This window comes from Mytilus galloprovincialis, chromosome 8 (assembly GCF_965363235.1).
Source record: "Mytilus galloprovincialis chromosome 8, xbMytGall1.hap1.1, whole genome shotgun sequence".
NCBI classification, from domain to species: domain Eukaryota; kingdom Metazoa; phylum Mollusca; class Bivalvia; order Mytilida; family Mytilidae; genus Mytilus; species Mytilus galloprovincialis.
Window position 1 is genome coordinate 29,730,781 of NC_134845.1, and position 19,577 is coordinate 29,750,357.

A 19,577-nucleotide genomic window follows, 5' to 3' on the forward strand; every position below is an offset into this window, starting at 1 on the left:
TTCCTTTGCATACCAAAATTTGCATAATATACTTGTTTTAGTTAAATCTGGTTTGAATTTTTTCTTCTTCAGGAATTGAATTTATTAAACTTTGGTAATTACCCATTTGCTATCTTTAATTTTCAGTAAACCCATAAGTATTTTCATTTCTCGTACTGTGATACTATAACTGGCCAGGCAACCTAGCATGTCAACCAATAAATCTGAAAAGAATAATGTAACATCTTTAAAATCCTATTATTTTATCCTTTATCCATGTTATCATATTCATACTTCAGAATCTTATGAATTGGCAGATAAAAAAATTAGATGTGTATGTCAAAAACATTTTAATTATTTAAAACATTATAAGGCCAAATAAAAAAGTATGTGTGGTTCCAGTTACATCTGAAAAAAGTTAGGGTAGGTAGGGATTTTTTTTTATTTTATGGTTTTTTTTTACATTGAGTCTATGGGAGCAACATTCTGACTTTAACAGTGCTTAATGAAAAATGACAATAAAATCTTTAGGGTAGGCTATTTTAATTTTAAGCCGAAAAAGTATGGATGGTAGGGTTAGTGGAACCAAACATATATTTTTATTTCGCCTAAGAATTGTTGCACATCTCATGATACTGTGTCATTCAGGTTGCTTTTGTTTTTAATTTCTTATAAATAAGATTCAGGTTTATTTGATTAGGCATATAATGGACAAAGCTTGTTTCAAACAGCATAAAAACTGGACCTCTATATTTCTAATGAAAGATTGCCTTTCAATTTGAAGAAAACAATGTAATGGACAATTGACTCATGATTATGATTGATGGTATGTTGTTAACCTTTGCATTATTATCATATTTCTATGAGTGTCTCATACATTTCTTGTTTATCAAAACTCCATCAAAATGAGGTCAAGATCAGATAAACCTGACCAGACAGACATGAACACTGAACAATTATTTGAACACTAAATATACATGACCTAATGCTTATAGTATCAAGATTGATTGTTGGTTTTTACGCCACATTAGCACAACAAGTATAGTATCCAGGAAACCAACCTCACATTTTTCTATGAACAATGGAAATGAGGTCAAGGTCAGATGAAACCTGCATTACAGACATGTACACCTTTTAAACTATTTCATACACCAAATATAGACTATAGTTGACCTATATTGCTTAAAGTATCTGAGAAACAAACCTGCCCTGCCACAAAAACTTAACCTTCATCACGTATCCATGAAATGAGGTTAGAATGTCGTATAGACATGTAAACCTTGACATGATTCTGCACACCAAATATGATTGTACTACATGTACCACTCATAATGGGAGAAAATTGTGTAATAAAATAACTAGACTTTTTTTTCATACAGATGCTGAACCATAAAATGAAGTGAATTGACAATGGACTTATGCAAGACTGAAAAGTCATAACTTAAGGCACCTGTATACAAATTTAGGAGATCAACAGGCCTTCTATACTCTGAAATATTAAGTTTCTACAAATAGTCTAAGCTACCTCTGCAGCTGAGTTAGCATCAGGGACAAGATTATAACCCTTATATATATGACATTATAGACACTATAGACACATCCATACATCAATGGTCAACTGTTTTTGCATTATAATGGAAAAAACTCATTAGTCAAAGAGAATATGTGTTAGAAAACAGATAATTCAGTTATATATCAATGATTGAGTGTCACAACTCCTACATAAAACACAGAGAAAATAACAGAACATGAAAAATATCATCATTTGAGAGAAAAAAAAGTATTAAAAATCAAAATTGCTCTCTCTACTAATTTGATATAAAAGATATATGAGAAAAAATCTGTAGTTCTCAGTGAGCCATTAGATTCAAAATTAGATTCCTCCGTCATTATTGATTTATAATATCATGTTTAGTCTTCCTTTCTTGACATTTCTAACCTTGTCTATCATGAAACGGACACCTTTAATCATAAACTTCCGTAAATCATCTATAAAAATTATAATATGCATTGTTATAAAAAGATTTTTGATTTCTTGAAAATAGATTCTATCCATATTATTTACATTTTAAGGAAAACTTTATCATAAGATTATAAAAAGTCTGATTATTTATCATTAAACCAGTTTCTATAAAACCTATTAGGCTCTATTACCATGATTACTGAATTCAAAATAATGATGACTTATGGTTCGACAACTAGTTGTAATGAAAAATCAAGCAATGAATGATGCTTATATTCTGTCTGAAATCTTAAAACTTTAGACTGAAAATGTTAGCACTTCAGCTTTATATAGGTTTTGAAATAGACTTATTCAATAAAACTTGAGAATTTAATTTTTTTACAAAATCAATTAAATGCAATAATATTAAATTGATCCGTCTCTTTGAACTTGTCATGACTTCCTTGACTTTAAACCATTACCGATCAAAGAGAAGAAAGAATGGTGATTGACTGATTGGAATTGTACAATATTTCCAATATAAATGTACTAGTTAAAAGTTAAAGAATGCTACCTGCTATTACATCATCAGCATCATTTATAAGATTCAAAACATGTTCTATCAAGCCCACTTCTGTACACGCCTGTAAATTTCTACGACTTTTCTTTAACATAGCTGTGAATACACTCCATACCTCAGCCTACAACATAAAGATAATCATATAAAGCTACAGTTAATCAAAATATCTAATTCAATTGCTAATTCTATAATAATCAAGGCAATTGTATATTTGTCAAATTAGAATATCATAGATATTATCAAGAACTAGAGGCTCATTCGGCTGTTTTTTACCTTCACTAGATCTGCTAAAAATAAAAATATTTCATTGAAGTAAGTAAAAAACATTTCTCAATGAAAATTTGGTCATAATTCAGATGCAGTCTTAAGGGAAGGGTACAGTAAACATTTTTCCCAAGCATATTTTAATGAAGATGTTTTAATATTTAAAACATTTTCAAATGTGAACCTGTTACAACAAAACTAGAGGCTCTAAAGAGCCTGTGTCGCTCACCTTGATCTCTGCATATCTTAAACAAAGATCACAGATGGATTCATGACAAAATTGTGTTTTGATGATGGTGATGTGTTTGTAGATCTTACTTTACTGAACATTCTTGCAGCTTACAATTATCTCTATCTATAATGAACCTATGAATCTATCCCAGTACATGTAGTTAAAGTAAATTTTGTAAATTTACAAAATTTATTAAAATTGTTAAAGATTGACTATAAAGGGCAATAACTCCTTAAGTGGTCAATTGACCATTTTTATCATGTTGACTTATTTGTAGGTCTTACTTTGCTGAACATTGTTGTACATACATTGGCAGCAACCCAACAACAGGTTGTCTGATTCATCTGAAAATTTCAGGGCAGATAGATCTTGACCTGATAAACAATTTTACCCCATGTCAGATTTGCTCTAAATGCTTTAGTTTCAGAGATATAAGCCAAAATCTACATTTTACCCCCATGTTCTATTTTTAGCCATGGCTCCCATCTTTTTCAAACTAGATACCCCAATGATGATTGTGGCCAAGTTTGGTTAAATTTGGCCAAGTAGTTTCAGAGGAGAAGATTTTTGTAAAAGTCAACGACAACGGACGCCAAGTGATGAGAAAAGCTCACTTGGCCTTTTGGGTCAAGTGAGCTAAAAAACAAATGTGTACCTGTTATAACAAAAAAAAAAACATTTTGTTTGGTTCACAACTTGAACATTTCTTAAACAACCAATAATGGTAAATTTGATATAATTTACAATTTGCATATTAACAATCCATTTACCAAATCATCAAAATTTTCTTTTCCGTTGTTGTTTTAAAACACCTTCTAACTTCAAATGCAAACCATAATTAAGCTTTATTTAATGTTTAAAGATACAATTGCAATTGTATGAAATGTCTGCAAACAGCAAACATGTAAAACAGAAATTAATTCAGAATCAATGAAACAAGAAAATTATTACCCAGTCAGAGATAATTGTGTCTTTTGACAAGTCAATGTCCAAAAGATTTAATGCAAAACCCTTCGGATAGGATTTCCATACAAGCTGTAGTTAATTATGTTATGTATTGAGCAAAGTTGTCATATGTATAAAGCTGGACTTGTATGGTAATTTATATTCAGCGTCCAACTATATTGCTTAATTGTAATATGGTCAATTTAATTTCACAGTGTCTATTCCATGTTTGCTCTATCAAGTTATCAACATAAGTTAGTTCTGTCATATTTTTTTAATATCTAATTCTGCTCAATAATATGAAAATACCTATCAAAAGATGTTTATACTTTTTACCAGTACCTACAAGTCAACATATAGTCTGGATATGACTACCTACCTGAAGTAAAGTTATATAATTAACGTACAGGAATATAAATGACTACCTACCTGGAGTGTTAATGGACAGTGTGTTAACAGTCTAAGCATATGCATAATGTTTTGTTCTTCCTGTATGATGAAGTTATTTTCAATGTCAAACTCTCCTCCAACCAACTGAAAAAAAGAAAAAAATGTATTACTATACATACATGTAGCTAGAAATCATGTAATAGATGATATAAAAAAAAATGTTTTTGGTGGGCATCCTGTTGCTCAATGTTTAATGTTCTTTTGTATTGTTTTGTGTTTTCTTGGAATTAAATAAGGCTATTTTCTTTGTTTCTTGGTCATCTAGTTTTGTATTACCTTTTGGAATCTTATCTTTTTTAGTATTGACAATGACATAGTCACCAACTCTAGAAGCTGTTCATTACAGTTATTATTACTTTTTGTTTAAATTTTGTTTTAAATAGCAATGAGACTAACAGTGAGAAATTCTATTTAATGTTTGCTATTTACAAGTTTAATCTACAATTGTCATATAAAACACATCTTGTTGTTTTACAAAGTGCCCCAAAAATCTTCCTGGTTAAAGATCAATAACAATAAAGTTCTATTGACTTGATCTAACCCTATTACATTTGCCTCAATCACTTTCTTAATAAAAATCAAGGCTCTCATTATTGTCTTCAATTCTTTCTCATTTGTAGTCAAACTCTGTCTGTCAAGTTTAACCAAGAATAACAAGAATATATCAATATAAAAAGGACCTGCCATTTATATACTAACATGACTTAAGTGTATCCAAAAGTTTAACACATGAATATCACTGTTTTTTACTGCATAAGACTGTTCAGTATAGTCATGATAGTAAAGTTTTATGGATAAAAGAAACTTGGAACCAGAAATTTGTTCTGTCAGAACAAGAACACTTTTTTGTTAGCTAATTTCTACAGCATAGATAAGGTCTTATTCAAGATTTTATTTAGCTCTTAGTTGAAGGAATTCATTTTTACGTAAGTATCCTTTTAAGGGATAAACGAGGACTAATATTAATCTTATTTGATATAATAGATGTGGAGTTCACATCAATATCACATACTAATATCCAACATTTCAATGCAATAAGGGAAGACATGTTGAAGTTTTTAAATCAGCCCTTTTCTTATAATGAGTATACAGTCAGAGCTCAGACATAAATAAGTCTGAATTTGCTTTTGACTCATAGAGGTCTAAATTTGTAAGTTTTAGGATTTGTCTCCCTTTAATGCAAGACAAAATACGACTTAATAAGTCAAATATTGTTAAGCAAGAAATAATTGACCAGAATCCAAAAGTTGCAAATACCGACTCCTACAAGTCAATAAGTGATCAAAATTGGTTAACTTCAAGACCCACGCATATTTATAAGGAGGTCATGCATCTAAATCAAATAATGACAACATTGAAAGACAATGCTTTGTCTTCTAAAGAAAAATATGGATGAGAGTCTAAAAAATCGGAGATAATGTTAATTAACCTTACAATGCAACCACCTGGAACCACACTTAATGAGGTAAAACATCTGTGTTTAGTAAGGATGTTCAATTAGACAATTAAATATAGATAGCTCAAGTCCTTGTGAACTCTCAGACAGGTTTTTGCTGTCATAGGTGGTGTAGTTTGGCCACCAAGTGAAATTAAGTTTTTTCATCAACATAAATAGACCTAAACAAGTCTTTCATTTTCTGACTTAGATAAGTCTAAAATTGAAAACACATTTTTATGATAAATACATGTTTTGACTTCTTCAAGTCAAAAACAAAAATCAACTTGTTTATGTCTGAGCTCTGACTGGTATAATTAATGTACTTCAAAGGGAATCAGTTTCTGTGCACATTTCTCTGTTTTTCAACACAAAGAAGCAAATATGCATCATTAAATATGACTTTAAAACAACTGCCCTGTTTCAAATGAATTACGTAACATCATAACTTGCACAGAAATAGGAAACAAAATATTTATAGATTATCAAATTCTTATTTGATGATACAATATTGCTGCATTCGATCTCATGTCAACATTTTGAAGCTGCTAAATGATCCATACTGATATTACTGATACATTTAAGTGACATAAATTGACACTTCATAATTCATATTTTACCATTTGACATTTTTGAAACATTTTAAATTGTTATTGGTTATTCACCTTGAAAATCATATTACAAAATGCTGCATTTGACAAGTTTATCATATTACAATAGATTTGTACTCTACTGGTACAAAACAAACCTTCTGCATCAACAAGATGCACATAGATTAATAAAACATAGGTTGCATTCTAACTGTGGTTATGATTTACTGAAAAAATTTAATCGAAAGGTTTGTAATTTTTTATATGAATGATAGGATATGTAGGGTAAACAATGTGAGAGCAACCCAGCATAACTAAAAGACATCAAGAGGTCAACTTACAATATAAATAGTACTGAGGATACAAATTGATTCTTAAATATTGTCAGAAGATTGATCATTCTTTGTTTTGAGAAGATACAAATCTATTTCATAAAGTTTAAATATATCATCATTCAACAATGTTCAAACTTATATGCTACTATGCATAACAAAGCGATTTGAAAACAGCACTTTGTATCTTTAGATTGAAGTTTTAAATTATTCTTAATAACATTACCAACAATGACCAAGTGTACAAGTAATTCAATATTGACACAAGTTTCATACAAAAGGGTTTCGGTTTTTTTTTTTTTTGGTCATTAATGCTGTTTTTTTCTTTACAGTTAAAATAATAAAGCATGCAAAACGAGAGTTTAAATGCCTTGCTTGCCAACTTTGTTTGTTCATGTTGGTTGTTTGCTCAGACATTGTAATTTAGATTGACACCTAAATTCAATGGGTAGGTGGAGTATAAGTCTTTAATTTTTCCCATTATTTGTAAGTTTTAAATAAAGATCTAGAGCATATTAAACTCAAAATTAAAATACCTACAGATCAATACACTATAAATATCAATAAAAGATATGATAGAATGATACTGTTATTACTTTGTATGTTTACATACAAACAAATATAATACAATCTAAACAACTTTACTGCTATTCAAATACAGGCCTGTTGGGCAATGTGTTGATTCAGTGTAAGTTGGTATGTGTGATATCACAATTAAACTTATTGATAATCATGCCAAGGAATTACCAGACAACAATTAAAATGAAGTTTTAAGTATCCCATTATCATAACTCTACAGATGTGATCCAAGATTTCTATACGAGTTCCATCAATTCAAAACTAGAGATCAGAAATACAATTATCTAAGGAGTACTGGATAACATATGACTGCCAATTAACTTATTTGCAAATTTACCTCTACATTTAAAGCAATGTACCTTACACCAACAGTTCATGTTAATGAATACTTTTTAGAACAACAATTTTGACATGCTTATACTGACGGTATGTCTAGGTATAATAAAGGCCACTTAGGGTTTTCAAAGGTTTGTTACATATAAAAGAGAGTTGACAGATACCAATGGCACATTTAAACTCATAAGGTGATAAGCAAACTGACCATGGCAAGAAAGGAAAAATAACAAAAAGACGAACAACAGTCCACAAAACACAATACAGAAAACTAAAGACTTAATAAATGATGATGAACAAAAATTCATTGAGTAAAATAATATGGAAAAGGAGAACCACTGACTATCCTTGGCAGTGGCGTTTCCAGCCATTTTAAAAAGGGGGGGTTCCAACTACATGCTCCCATTCAAATACATTGATCGGCCAAAAAAAAGGGGGGTTCCAACCCCCGGAACCCCCTGGATCCGCCACTGCTTGGCTTATTTCTTATTGGCTTTTAACGATATGCAAGGACAGATTGAATACAGGTTTTGATACTGACAACACTAGTAAACTACTCATTTGATGTCTGTTTAATTTAGGTGGCATATCTAATGCATATGTAGGGCTAGAAAATGATATATGCTTTCATCATGCAGTGGTATCATTTACCCTGCTTTCTACTAGACTGACAGGGTTAGGCTGAATAGGATTTTAATGTGCTAGTTCACAAGGACTACTGGAAGACAAGTTACACAACCTGGATACATTATTCTTAGTTCTAAATATATATAAGCCAACTAGTCTTTGTGCTAACTCCTTAATGCTGCATGTCTTACAGAGAAGCAGCAAATGCCAATTTTTGAGTCTTTGACTTGACCTGGCAGAGTTCAAACCCATGACTTCCTGAACTCAAAGAAAACACCTTACCACAAGAACATCGAACTACTCTTTTTAGATTTGTCACCATTATGACTTACTAATTGCTGACTAACACAAAAGCGTTTGTGACATGTAATTAAACAATGGCCATATTGTAGACTGAAATTGTTTTAACAAAGGTCAAGGATCTTATATATATATATATATTGGGTTCAATTATCTCAAACATTTATATTTGCCGTCTTTTTTTCTTTTTAATAATAGATAATTATCTCAATGAAGACAGCTCCGCTTTTGAGGAGACTTAACCTTAAAAAAATCAATGTATCAATATACATTATATACTGACTCAGGTGAATAGCAACATTCCCAATAGTCAAAACTATTGTGTTGATTTGTATTAATTTTTAACAAAATTATAACCATACAATGAAAAGTTGTGGAATAATTTCATTTGTATGAGGCAAGTTAATATGATTATCTAATTACTAATTTCAAACTTGTCAATTTAACTCCTGCTATTCCAAACAGTAAGGCATAAGATGAAAAATTGATTAACTGTCTGTCAGTAATACATAGTGCACTACAGGATATTTGGAATTGAAATTGCAATAGGCAAACAACAAATTAACTCAATGTAAATCAGAATTAAAGACAAAAATTACCAATCAGGACTAGAACATTCACTTTAACAAACTACATGTCCGTGTACAAATGTGCTAAAGGGTTAGATACTAAGTCAATGAAGTACAGCATGAAACAATTGAAACAAAGAATAGATCAACAAGTGTAAAATTAATGTTCAACTGTGAACAAAGTAATGCTGATGCTTATAACAGTAAGAAGCTTATGTGATGCCTTACTTTTTATCATGTAAAATTGCTAAAATAATCTCAGTTAAACTTAATGACATAAACTTTCAAGGTAGACATGGTAGAGCTTCAGACATTATTTGAAAAAAAACACCATTTTTTTTTTCTATTTGATTAAAGTGGATAAACTAAAATAAAATGCTTCGCTGAGCACAGCTGGATACCACTGCAGAGGTCCAACCCTCAGTAGTTGGGACAGAAATGGACAGAATATTCGTGCATGATACAGGTCTGAATTTGGATTGTAATTAAATATTTGACAAATATAAATAGGTTTCTGACACACAATAATCATGAAAACTGTACCCAAAGAAACTTAGAATTGGTTATACAATTTGAATTTATATTCAATAGTTTGCTTTTGATTCTAATATGACTTGCTTCTTTCGCTTTGTAAACAACACTGTGATAAAATTCTCGATATATCTATACTTAGCGCAGACTCAGAGATATACATAATAATGGCTGTTACAAAATACTTCCCACGTAAATCTACATGTATTGGAACCTATTTGCAGACATTTTAAGGCTTTCACGATTTTAATAATATAAAAAGTGCAATTAAAAAAAGACAAAATAACTGTTACAATGTATTCTTATTCGGATGCATAATAAAAAGCAGTAATGCACAAAAGCTCGGAGAAATCAACAAAATAAAAATAAAAATAATATTCTACAAAAGTCTATTAATTTTTTTTGGCGCATTTAAGTCATTTCAAAACATGATGTCATACAAATGAAACCGTTTAAGTTGAAAGTTTTCTGTTACATGAACCATCGAAATTCGTATGATATTGCACTAAAACTGATTTTTGAGGTAGGTTTTGTTTTATTTTCTATTCTATTGCATTCTTTGCATATTTACTAATTTCAGCAAGTCAAAATGACGGCTCCTTAGTTACGAAATGTCAACTTTGGATTTGACGGAAGCTTACGAGAAAATCATATAAATTAAAAATGGCAAATGTTGGGTTTGAGAAGTAAAAGAATTAAATAGTTTTTTTCTAGCGGTTATTCACGAAATAACCCATGCAAGCTACAGATTTATTAAGATATTTGAGCTTTATCTAACAGGGAGTAAAAAAGATCACCCACACACACACCAAACCAACCCTCGCTTCAGTATTTTAATAACCGTATTTGTCCTATATGAATCGAAATAATTCATGGAAGCCATAGATTGTTGGAAATTTACACATGGTCTGGGCTGTGATGTTCGAATTTTATCCTGAGCGTTTTCCAACAATCTATGGCTTCCATGAATTATTTCTTAAGCAATACACTCTGCTGTTGCAAGTCCCCCCTCCCAAAAAAAAAGCTCCCCCTTTTTTGGCCAAAAAATAATATTTGAAGAAATTTTCTTCTTTCTGAAATATGAAATGAGAAAAAGAGCCCTCCTAATTTCTTTTTTATCCCCCCCCTTTTAAAAATAAAATCTTTCCCTCAAGATATGGTCCCACTCTCAATTCATATTTCCAATGGAGTTTGCAACCATAATTGCCAATTTAAATACATAGAAAATGACATGCATAATCATTGATAATCATGGCCAAAATTAATAGTCCTTCAATAGCAACTTCAAATCAAAGCACCAAAGGCGCTGTAGGCAGTTAAGCAGAGGCAAACTTGGCAGAAGTTAAGACGAATATTGTTGAAAAATTGGTGAAAATATTATCTCGGCTATTTCTCAAGTATTGAATAATGTTTGTACCCTAAAATTTTCACTATCCAATCCCGCCACCTTCAAAAGTTATGTCCAATTATTTATTTTAACATTTTTATTAGTTTATTGTTTTACATTTGTAATTCCTGGTCTTTAAAAGCTTACTATGCAGTATACATGTAGGTTTTGCTAATAGTTACAAGCTGCATGGAGGAATATACAACTGCTTACCAAATACCATTGACTTTTCATAAGTTGTCTTTTTTGAACAAACCTTTGGTTTTCTAGTTTGAATGACTAGTAATTTCTTGGCCCTTTATAGCTTGTTGTTCGGTGTGAGCCAAGAAATTAAAAGTGACAAAGTTTATCCAACTGCACACCAAATATCATTGACCATTCACTAGTGGTTCCTCAATAACTGACCTAATCAAAAACTAATACATATTAGCACAGGCACTTGTCTCAAAATTTGTTTCCCCTATATACCTTAATATAACGTTATATTAAGGTATATAGGAAAAAAAAATTTTGAGACAAGTGCCTGTGCATATTAGTCAATAGACCATGACAAAGGGGGTGGGCTAAATATTCTGGTAATGAGATATATACTACATTATTTATGCATGTTCCTGTCCCAAGTCAGGAGCCTGTAATTCAGTAGCTGTCGTTTGTTTATGTGTTACATACAGTTGAAAGGGGTGTATAGTCCGCGGTTTTTTACCCTGGGAATGAAATTGATGGAAGGGGTGCGGACTATGCAGTACTATAGGATTTCATGACATTTTTTTTTCAGAGTTGGGATACGATGTTGAACGAGGTTTGGCCAAGTAAACAGAAACATCATGTGTTGTCAATGTTATAATGTATTCTTGACAACTCTTTGTATTATTTAGAAATAAAAATATTCTTGACTACTCTTTGTTATTATTTTTAGATAAAATAAACAATCTAACAGTGTTGACTTAGTAATTTGCATAAAAATCAGCCTTTGTCTTTGATCGAATGTCCGCTTTGTTTCGGATTCTGTAAAATTTGTGTCATTGCATCTTAACAGTGTACATGAATCCTGAATATCAATAAAAGATGAACCCTTCAATGGTAAAACCATTATAGTCAAGATAAAACCTAGTGAAATCTTCCCAAGATCGATTTCGTTTAATGTTATTCACGTGTGTACAAAGTAAACAACGATGCGCCATTTTAAATATGTGTGATTAAAGTATCAAAATTTTCGTATTCCGACTTTTTGTGTGTAACTCTTAACTTATCGACTTAAATAAATCAAGACCTAACATTTTTTAATTGTAAATTGTAACCATTAATACTGAAAGTGTAAACCTGGAAGAAGTGGAATTTTGTATACGAAACTATATATTTCCAGGTGAAAGGTCACATTGTACAGGTGTATAGCCTTACATGAATGAGTTTACAGGTTTGTGTGTAAAGCAATTAATTAACCATGTCAACTTTAGATTTTCGTCTAAGTTCAGTATTTTTGTGATTTTACTTTTAACTAAAACACGATAAAGGAAACCATCTTGAAATGACCTTAATTGACATCGACAAAATCTATAAATACGTATTCAAATGAGGTCCCGATTGACATTGCAATGGCCCTGATCGAGTATAATGTGTGGGGGTTTACACGATACATAGCAAGTACGGAGAGACACGATGACAAATAATAACATCAGCTTGCATTAAATAATTAAATAAAATACATATCTTCATACAATGTAGAAATAAAATAATCAAGTATTCTTACAAATTCAAGACTTATACAGAGAGGAAGTAAGACGATGCTTTTAAATATTTACCTTTAGTAGGATGGAATCCACCAAATTCAACGGCGTAATAGCCGCAAAATAATATTCATGCGCCATTCATGTCATTTGGCAAATTTTAATGCCTTCATTACAAACATTTTCGGCGATGAAATTATTCTTACAATAGTTCACTTACATCTTCATCAAAAGCACAGACGATAAAAAGCTATGCTTAACTTTTTAATTAGCACTTTTTCAAATGGGGAACATCAATTGTTTTGGGAAAATCGACGATCATTTAAGGTAATCTTTCTTATATTTATTGTTTTTTATAACAAAAAGTGTGAAAAAAATGTCTAATTAGTTATAAAGAATCTACCAGACCCGCCAGATCAGAGCAATGGCACTTTTTCAAAAATTTCCTGGGGGGAACCCAAATCCAGGGTGCTCGCATAAGGCAGCTTAACTGCCTAAAAATAAATTGACAGCTAATCAACTCAAGACAATAAAACATTTCTTTATACATAATTTAAAAGTAGTGCAAGGGAGGTAATCCAAACATACATAACATTGTACTTTGTAATGTGTTTGGATTACCTCCTTTACACTGCTTTTAAATTGTCCATTATATTATAAGAAACCCATGTCGTTGTCAACGTTGGTAAACCATGAGTTTGCTTTGCTTTTGTGTAATGTCTTTTAAGAGAAAAACAGGTATGGCAGATTAAAATGACTACATTTACTACACTTTAGCATGTTTAGCTAAATGAAAGAAGTCTGAAAATGAAGCTATGAAAGTTTAAACATGTGTAAAAGTTATGATCACTAGAAATATGTGTGAAAATTCCAGTCCCATCAATTAGCAGAAAGATTGCCTTTGGCTCCTCTTTGGAACCTTGAAAGACTAAAAGACAATTGTGTAAAACAAGGACAAAAATTTAAGCCCTTCTGGAAAATCGATCGACCTTGGCTTTATTTTGACTGGTCTAATGACGTGAGTGTACATACTGGCAAAAGTTACCAGCCTGTTCAGAAAAAGAAACTGCACTTGTAAGGGGAACACAAAATCTCAATATAGATCGACCCTATAAAAGTGACACCCTAGCATTTATTTTGCTTAAAGCAGTGGATCTATGAAAGTGACCCAAATTTTATGTCCTAAGATTTATTGTCTGACAGACACTAAACTTAAACAATGTATTTTCATTTAGCAATGTAAAGCATGATCTGTTATTATTTTTTTATTGAATTTAGTCATTCCAATTGGTATCTTATAGTATGTCTTTCAATGTTGTGATGTTATACTATTGTTTCAGAAAAGGGAGAAGGTCTGGAACCATTAAACCATTTAATCCTGCTGCAATTGTTTGCACCCGTCCTACATGTCCGAAGTCAGGAATCTGATGTTCAGTGGTTGTCATCTGTTTATGTGGTTAATAAGTGTTTCTCATTTTTTATATAGATAAGACCATTAGTTTTCTTGTTTGAATTGTTTTACATAGGCATTTCGGGGCCTTTTATAGCTGACTATGCAGTATGGGTTTTGCTCATTGATGAAGACCGTACAGTGACCTATAGTTGTTAAATTCTGTATAATTTTGGTCTCTTGTAGAGAGCTGTCTCATTGGCAATCATACCACATCTTCTCTTTCTTATTGAAAGCAAAAGGATTGATAATCTAAATAAATACACTCAAACTGAGAGCAAACAACTGATAAGTGGCCTCGACTGGACAAGTCAAACAGTTCATGTGACCATGCTATGACATCAAGTTAAAAAATTATAATTAACCTGCCTTCCTGGTCTGTTTACAAAGACTTTGAGTAGACCCAGCGAGTGGAAACTGTCATTCTTTTAAATGTGCAGGCCCAGGGTCCCAGATAGGTTCAACGCCGAGAACGGGATGAAAAATTTGTGTTATTTCAGAACAAATTCGGATTGGAATAAATAGTGATATGGTGTATACCATTTGATTGTACTACAATGTATACTGCATGCCATAACTGTCCATTTACTAATTTTATGTAATTTATGCATACCTGCCAACTGTCACTATTTGCGGGGGATTTCCCCCATGGAGGCTCCCAAATGGAAATTTTGAAAGAGCAATTTTGCCCACAATTTTAAACAAAACTATTATTTTTACATTGACTATAGGCTTGTAAAAGTAAGAAGAAGCCAAAAAACAACATTGAAATATATTTGAAGGCCCCATTGAAGTCTATGTAGGACTATACAGTTCAATTTTCGCGAAAGCCATCCCAAACTCCAAACACCGAGTTTTTTGCTGGTGTGACACCAGGAAACTCCGACATCACTCCCTAAATTGTCGGAGAAATTTGGGAGTATTCCCTCCGACTTCCGCGTAAATCCGTTACCTTTTGTTTATTGTATTAGCGACATCTCTCCCAGTCTGGAGTGACGCGGTGTCACACCAGGTAATTAATTGCCCTAATCCTTCTGATCTATGCCGGCACTCGACAGTCAAGGTATGCGAGATTTCTAATGTAATTAAACAATTGTATTTCCTGTCTATTGATTATCAGGTTATATCTGATTGCTTGAAACAAATGAAAGATTAAAATAAAAGTCAAAACGTTGTTGTTAATTCTTTCAATTACACTGTACATTTAAATCAAGTTAAAAAAAACTATATTTGATTTTGACTTCCGTTTTTTATCAGTAAATAAATATTTAATTTACTAAAAGAGATATAATTGTGTAACAATAAACGGAGACTAACGTTGAATAAATTAGGACAGTTTAAAGAAAAATTACACGTCTCAAAGTTTTTTATACAAGTAAAAAAGAAAATATTATTCACTATCTGTTATGCTAATAAGTTTCCATTTCCATTTTACGATTACAAAATAAAAGTTTTAAAAAGCAAAAGATTGTTGTTAATGCTTTCAATTGCAGTAAACTTTTATAAAAAAAAAATCTATACTTGATTATGATCTCTTGTTCTTTTTATCGGTAATTTATATAACTTGCGAAAATAGACGGAAATTAACGCTGAAGTTATAAAATGTGAGAAAAAAAAAAATTACGTGTCTTTAAACTTGTATATGCAAGAAAAAAAGAAAATACTATTCACAATTCGCTATGCTTAATAAGTCTACGGTATTTTCTCTTCACGATTTGTTAGCATTACTTTAGGATAAATAATACATTTCGGCTACAACAGGAATACTTCTATAGCTGCATCAAATCGTCGTTGCATAATATTCATTTACGCACAATGAATGTAAACTTTTGTGTTGTATTTAGAACAGTAATCTTTAAATATTTCTAAACCAACAAGAGTGCACACGCTGAAATGTCTCGCCTTCTATACTAATCATTGATATTATGTTGATAGTCCTAAGTATAAAGCTTAGTTTTATTACAACTGTCTCATAAACTTAACATTAACCAAGATAACTAAACAAAGACCAATGAACCTTGAAAATGAGGTAAAGGTCAGATGAACCATGCCAGGCAGACATGTACAGCTAACAATGCTTCTATACAACATATATAGTTGACCCATTACTTATAGTTTAAGAAAAATAGACCAAAACACAAAAACTTAACACTGTGCAATGAACCGTGAAAATGAGGTCACCGTCAAATAAAACCTGCGCGACTGACATAAAGATCATAAAATATTTCCATACACCAAATATAGTTGACCTATGGCATACAGTATTAGATAAAAAGACCAAAACTCAAAAACTTAACTTTGACCACTGAACCATGAAAATGAGGTCAAGGTCACATGACATCTGCCCACTAGACATGTACACCTTACCATCATTCCATACAACAAATATAGTAGACCTATTGCATATAGTATGAGAAAAACAGACCAAAACACAAAAATTTAACTATAACCACTGAACCATGAAAATGAGGTCAAGGTCAGATGACACCTGCCAGTTGGACATGTACACCTTACAGTCCTTCCATACACCGAATATACTAGCCCTATTGCTTATAGTATCTGAGATATGGACTTGACCACCAAAACTTAACCTTGATCACTGATCCATGAAATGAGGTCGAGGTCAAGTGAAAACTGTCTGACAGACATGAGGACCTTGCAAGGTACGCACATACCAAATATAGTTATCCTATTACTTATAATAAGAGAGAATTCAACATTACAAAAAATTTGAACTTTTTTTTCAAGTGGTCACTGAACCATGAAAATGAGGTCAAGGACATTGGACATGTGACTGACGGAAACTTCGTAACATGAAGCATCTATATACAAAGTATGAAGCATCCAGGTCTTCCACCTTCTGAAATATAAAGCTTTTAAGAAGTGAGCTAACACCGCCGCCGCCGCCGCTGGATCACTATCCCTATGTCGAGCTTTCTGCAACAAAAGTTGCAGGCTCGACAATAAATTGCCGTGGGAAGACGATACCCAACACAGTGATCAACAGTGCGTTGTTGAACTTGAACTTGACTTCGCTCACAATATTGAATGCTAAAAATAGTGACATCAATTTTGTCCACGAGATTTTTATTTGGCGGGAAATAGTATCATGTAACAGTTAACTCAGGTGACCTTTCTGGATAACCGTGGGAAAATTCATTCAAGGTTTAAACTTGCTTTGTAATGATTGACATAAATTTGTGTGCGTTAAGATTGAGGCTCTAGAAGGTCCTTTCACAATTGATTAACCGGATTCTAAATTATATTCCTTTTCTGAATAAACCAACATCAGCCTTTTATTTTTACGTTTCTCAGTCAACAGAGGACATAAAACCGGACATTATTTATACCTCTATAGTCAACACTATATATTAATGGTATATGAAAACAGGATGCATGTTCATGATGGGCGTTGGTAGAGACCTCTGTGAAAATTTGTCGATCGTTAAAATCCAATCTAATTTTTTTTTACATATTTCTTTCTTGTAGAACACGATATAATTTCATTTTAATATTCTATTGTATAAATTGTTGAACTACTTCTTTTTATATTTCGCCGAGGAGTTTTAACGAGCAGTAAACTACGGATTGCGCCAATCCAATTTTATTTTAAATAATTAAAGATCAATAACAGATTAAAAACACATGATTTCTTTTCTCCATATAATTAAATAAGGTTGTGATTATTGTGTTGTGTCTTCTCAGTATTTATGAATATAGGGCTGCCACATTGCATACAAAACTATTTGTCACTTTACAGTTTCTTTTTAAAATTCAAATATTTCAAGTCGGAAATTTTATTCTACCGAGGTAGTGAAACATAATATTTTACATTTCAAAATAAATTGAAAGTAACAGAGTTCACTTGTTGATCCGATAAATTAACTCTTGGGTTTAATTTAGATTGGACAAATTACCGTAAAAACATCATTTTGTTTTAAGCCAGTTGATATTAATTTTATAATATTGAACTATTAATGAACCGAATATTGCTCACTGAGTAGGTCATAAAAGGTTCTAATTGTGGTAAAATCGTCTTTGTTGAAAAAAACAAAAATTATGACCTGATCGGACTATAATGAAAATACAAAATAAGTGTTTTATTCGTATTTTTATACGTCTGTACGCTGTATGTCATATGACAATGAAATGGGCATATACATACAAGAATAATAATATAATCTTATTTTAAATAGAAATGTCGCACTTTTATCTGACAATGAAAGGACATTTAAAAAACGTATTTTAAAGCACACAGGTGCAATCAAGATCGATTAAATGTACAAAGGTAATAAATCTGGCTAATCCGATGATGTTGTCACGCGTCATTAATTTTCAGAACATCCGATGGGCAATAAACCAATTAACAGCCACGCGGTGTTGGGAGAGAATCTTTGGAGGAAATTGGGAGTATAATCCGTGATTCGCTGTGTCACACCGCTACACTCGGAAATCGGTGATTAGAGTTCGCGATTACATACTCTCTGGGCGTACTGTATGACCCATCTTGCACGTAAAACCCCCATGGGCATTTTGAAAAGTTGGCAGGTATGTTTATGTGTTTGTGGTATCAAATAAATATTGTCTATTACATGTATGTCCTAGGCTATGTTTATAAGCTTGACATGCTGGACCGGAGGTCAACCCTCATATAAAGTTAGCTGAGTAACCGTAGGTCATACATTGTAGGCAGAGATGGGTGCTTTATATATATTTTTGGACAATTTGCAGACCTCTTCTTGTACCACAAATTGTCAAAATATTTTAAAAGGAATTGCATGAACTGTGGGCTACGGTTCCACAGCTAGTGTAAATTAAAGTTAATCATGTTAATATACAACTCAAATTAGGAAAATGTTTCTCATTCAGAAAAAAAGAGCTTACTTAATTATTAAGTGACACACATGACTGATTAGGTAGTATACCAGTTTACAGGTAAACACCCATGCATAATGTATTTGTGTATGTTGCAAAACATATTGCATGATGTATTATATCAATCTCTTACCAAGTATAAAACAGTATCAACCACATCTTTATTTGACACCTGTCCAACCTTGATTAAACCAATCAATAAGCCAAATTTCAACTCATCATTCCCAGAAGTTTTTAGAATGTCTTCTGGTGTTGTCACTTTTGGTTCCTTTTCTCCTTCTTTCTCATTTTCCGCCATTCTGCCGGACGTGTAAGTCTCTAATGGATATATTCGTCTATGTTGTTGCACTAGGACAGTTCCTTTACATCCTGTTAATTAAAAATTGACAGGTATTTACGCTTGGCTTTCGCCGACTGGGTGATGCCAATACAACTTCCGGGTTACTGCAGTTA

The 19,577-nt window shown here is 31.9% G+C and overlaps 1 protein-coding gene across 2 annotated transcripts in view; it reads right to left on the reverse strand.

The window, feature by feature from the left end:
- LOC143085511 (neurobeachin-like) overlaps positions 1-19,562 on the reverse strand; it is a 239,768-nt gene extending 220,206 nt beyond the window's left edge. For both annotated transcript variants that reach the window (XR_012981352.1, XM_076261893.1), the window contains exons 1-4: positions 19,258-19,562; positions 4,372-4,476; positions 2,496-2,622; positions 103-203 (exon numbers count right to left, since the gene is read on the reverse strand). Coding sequence is in view for 1 of the 2 variants with exons in the window: in XM_076261893.1 (XP_076118008.1) it covers positions 103-203; positions 2,496-2,622; positions 4,372-4,476; positions 19,258-19,422 (498 nt within the window). In the remaining variant the exon portion in view is untranslated. The remainder of the gene's footprint in view (positions 1-102; positions 204-2,495; positions 2,623-4,371; positions 4,477-19,257) is intronic.
- Positions 19,563-19,577: the final 15 nt, after the last annotated feature.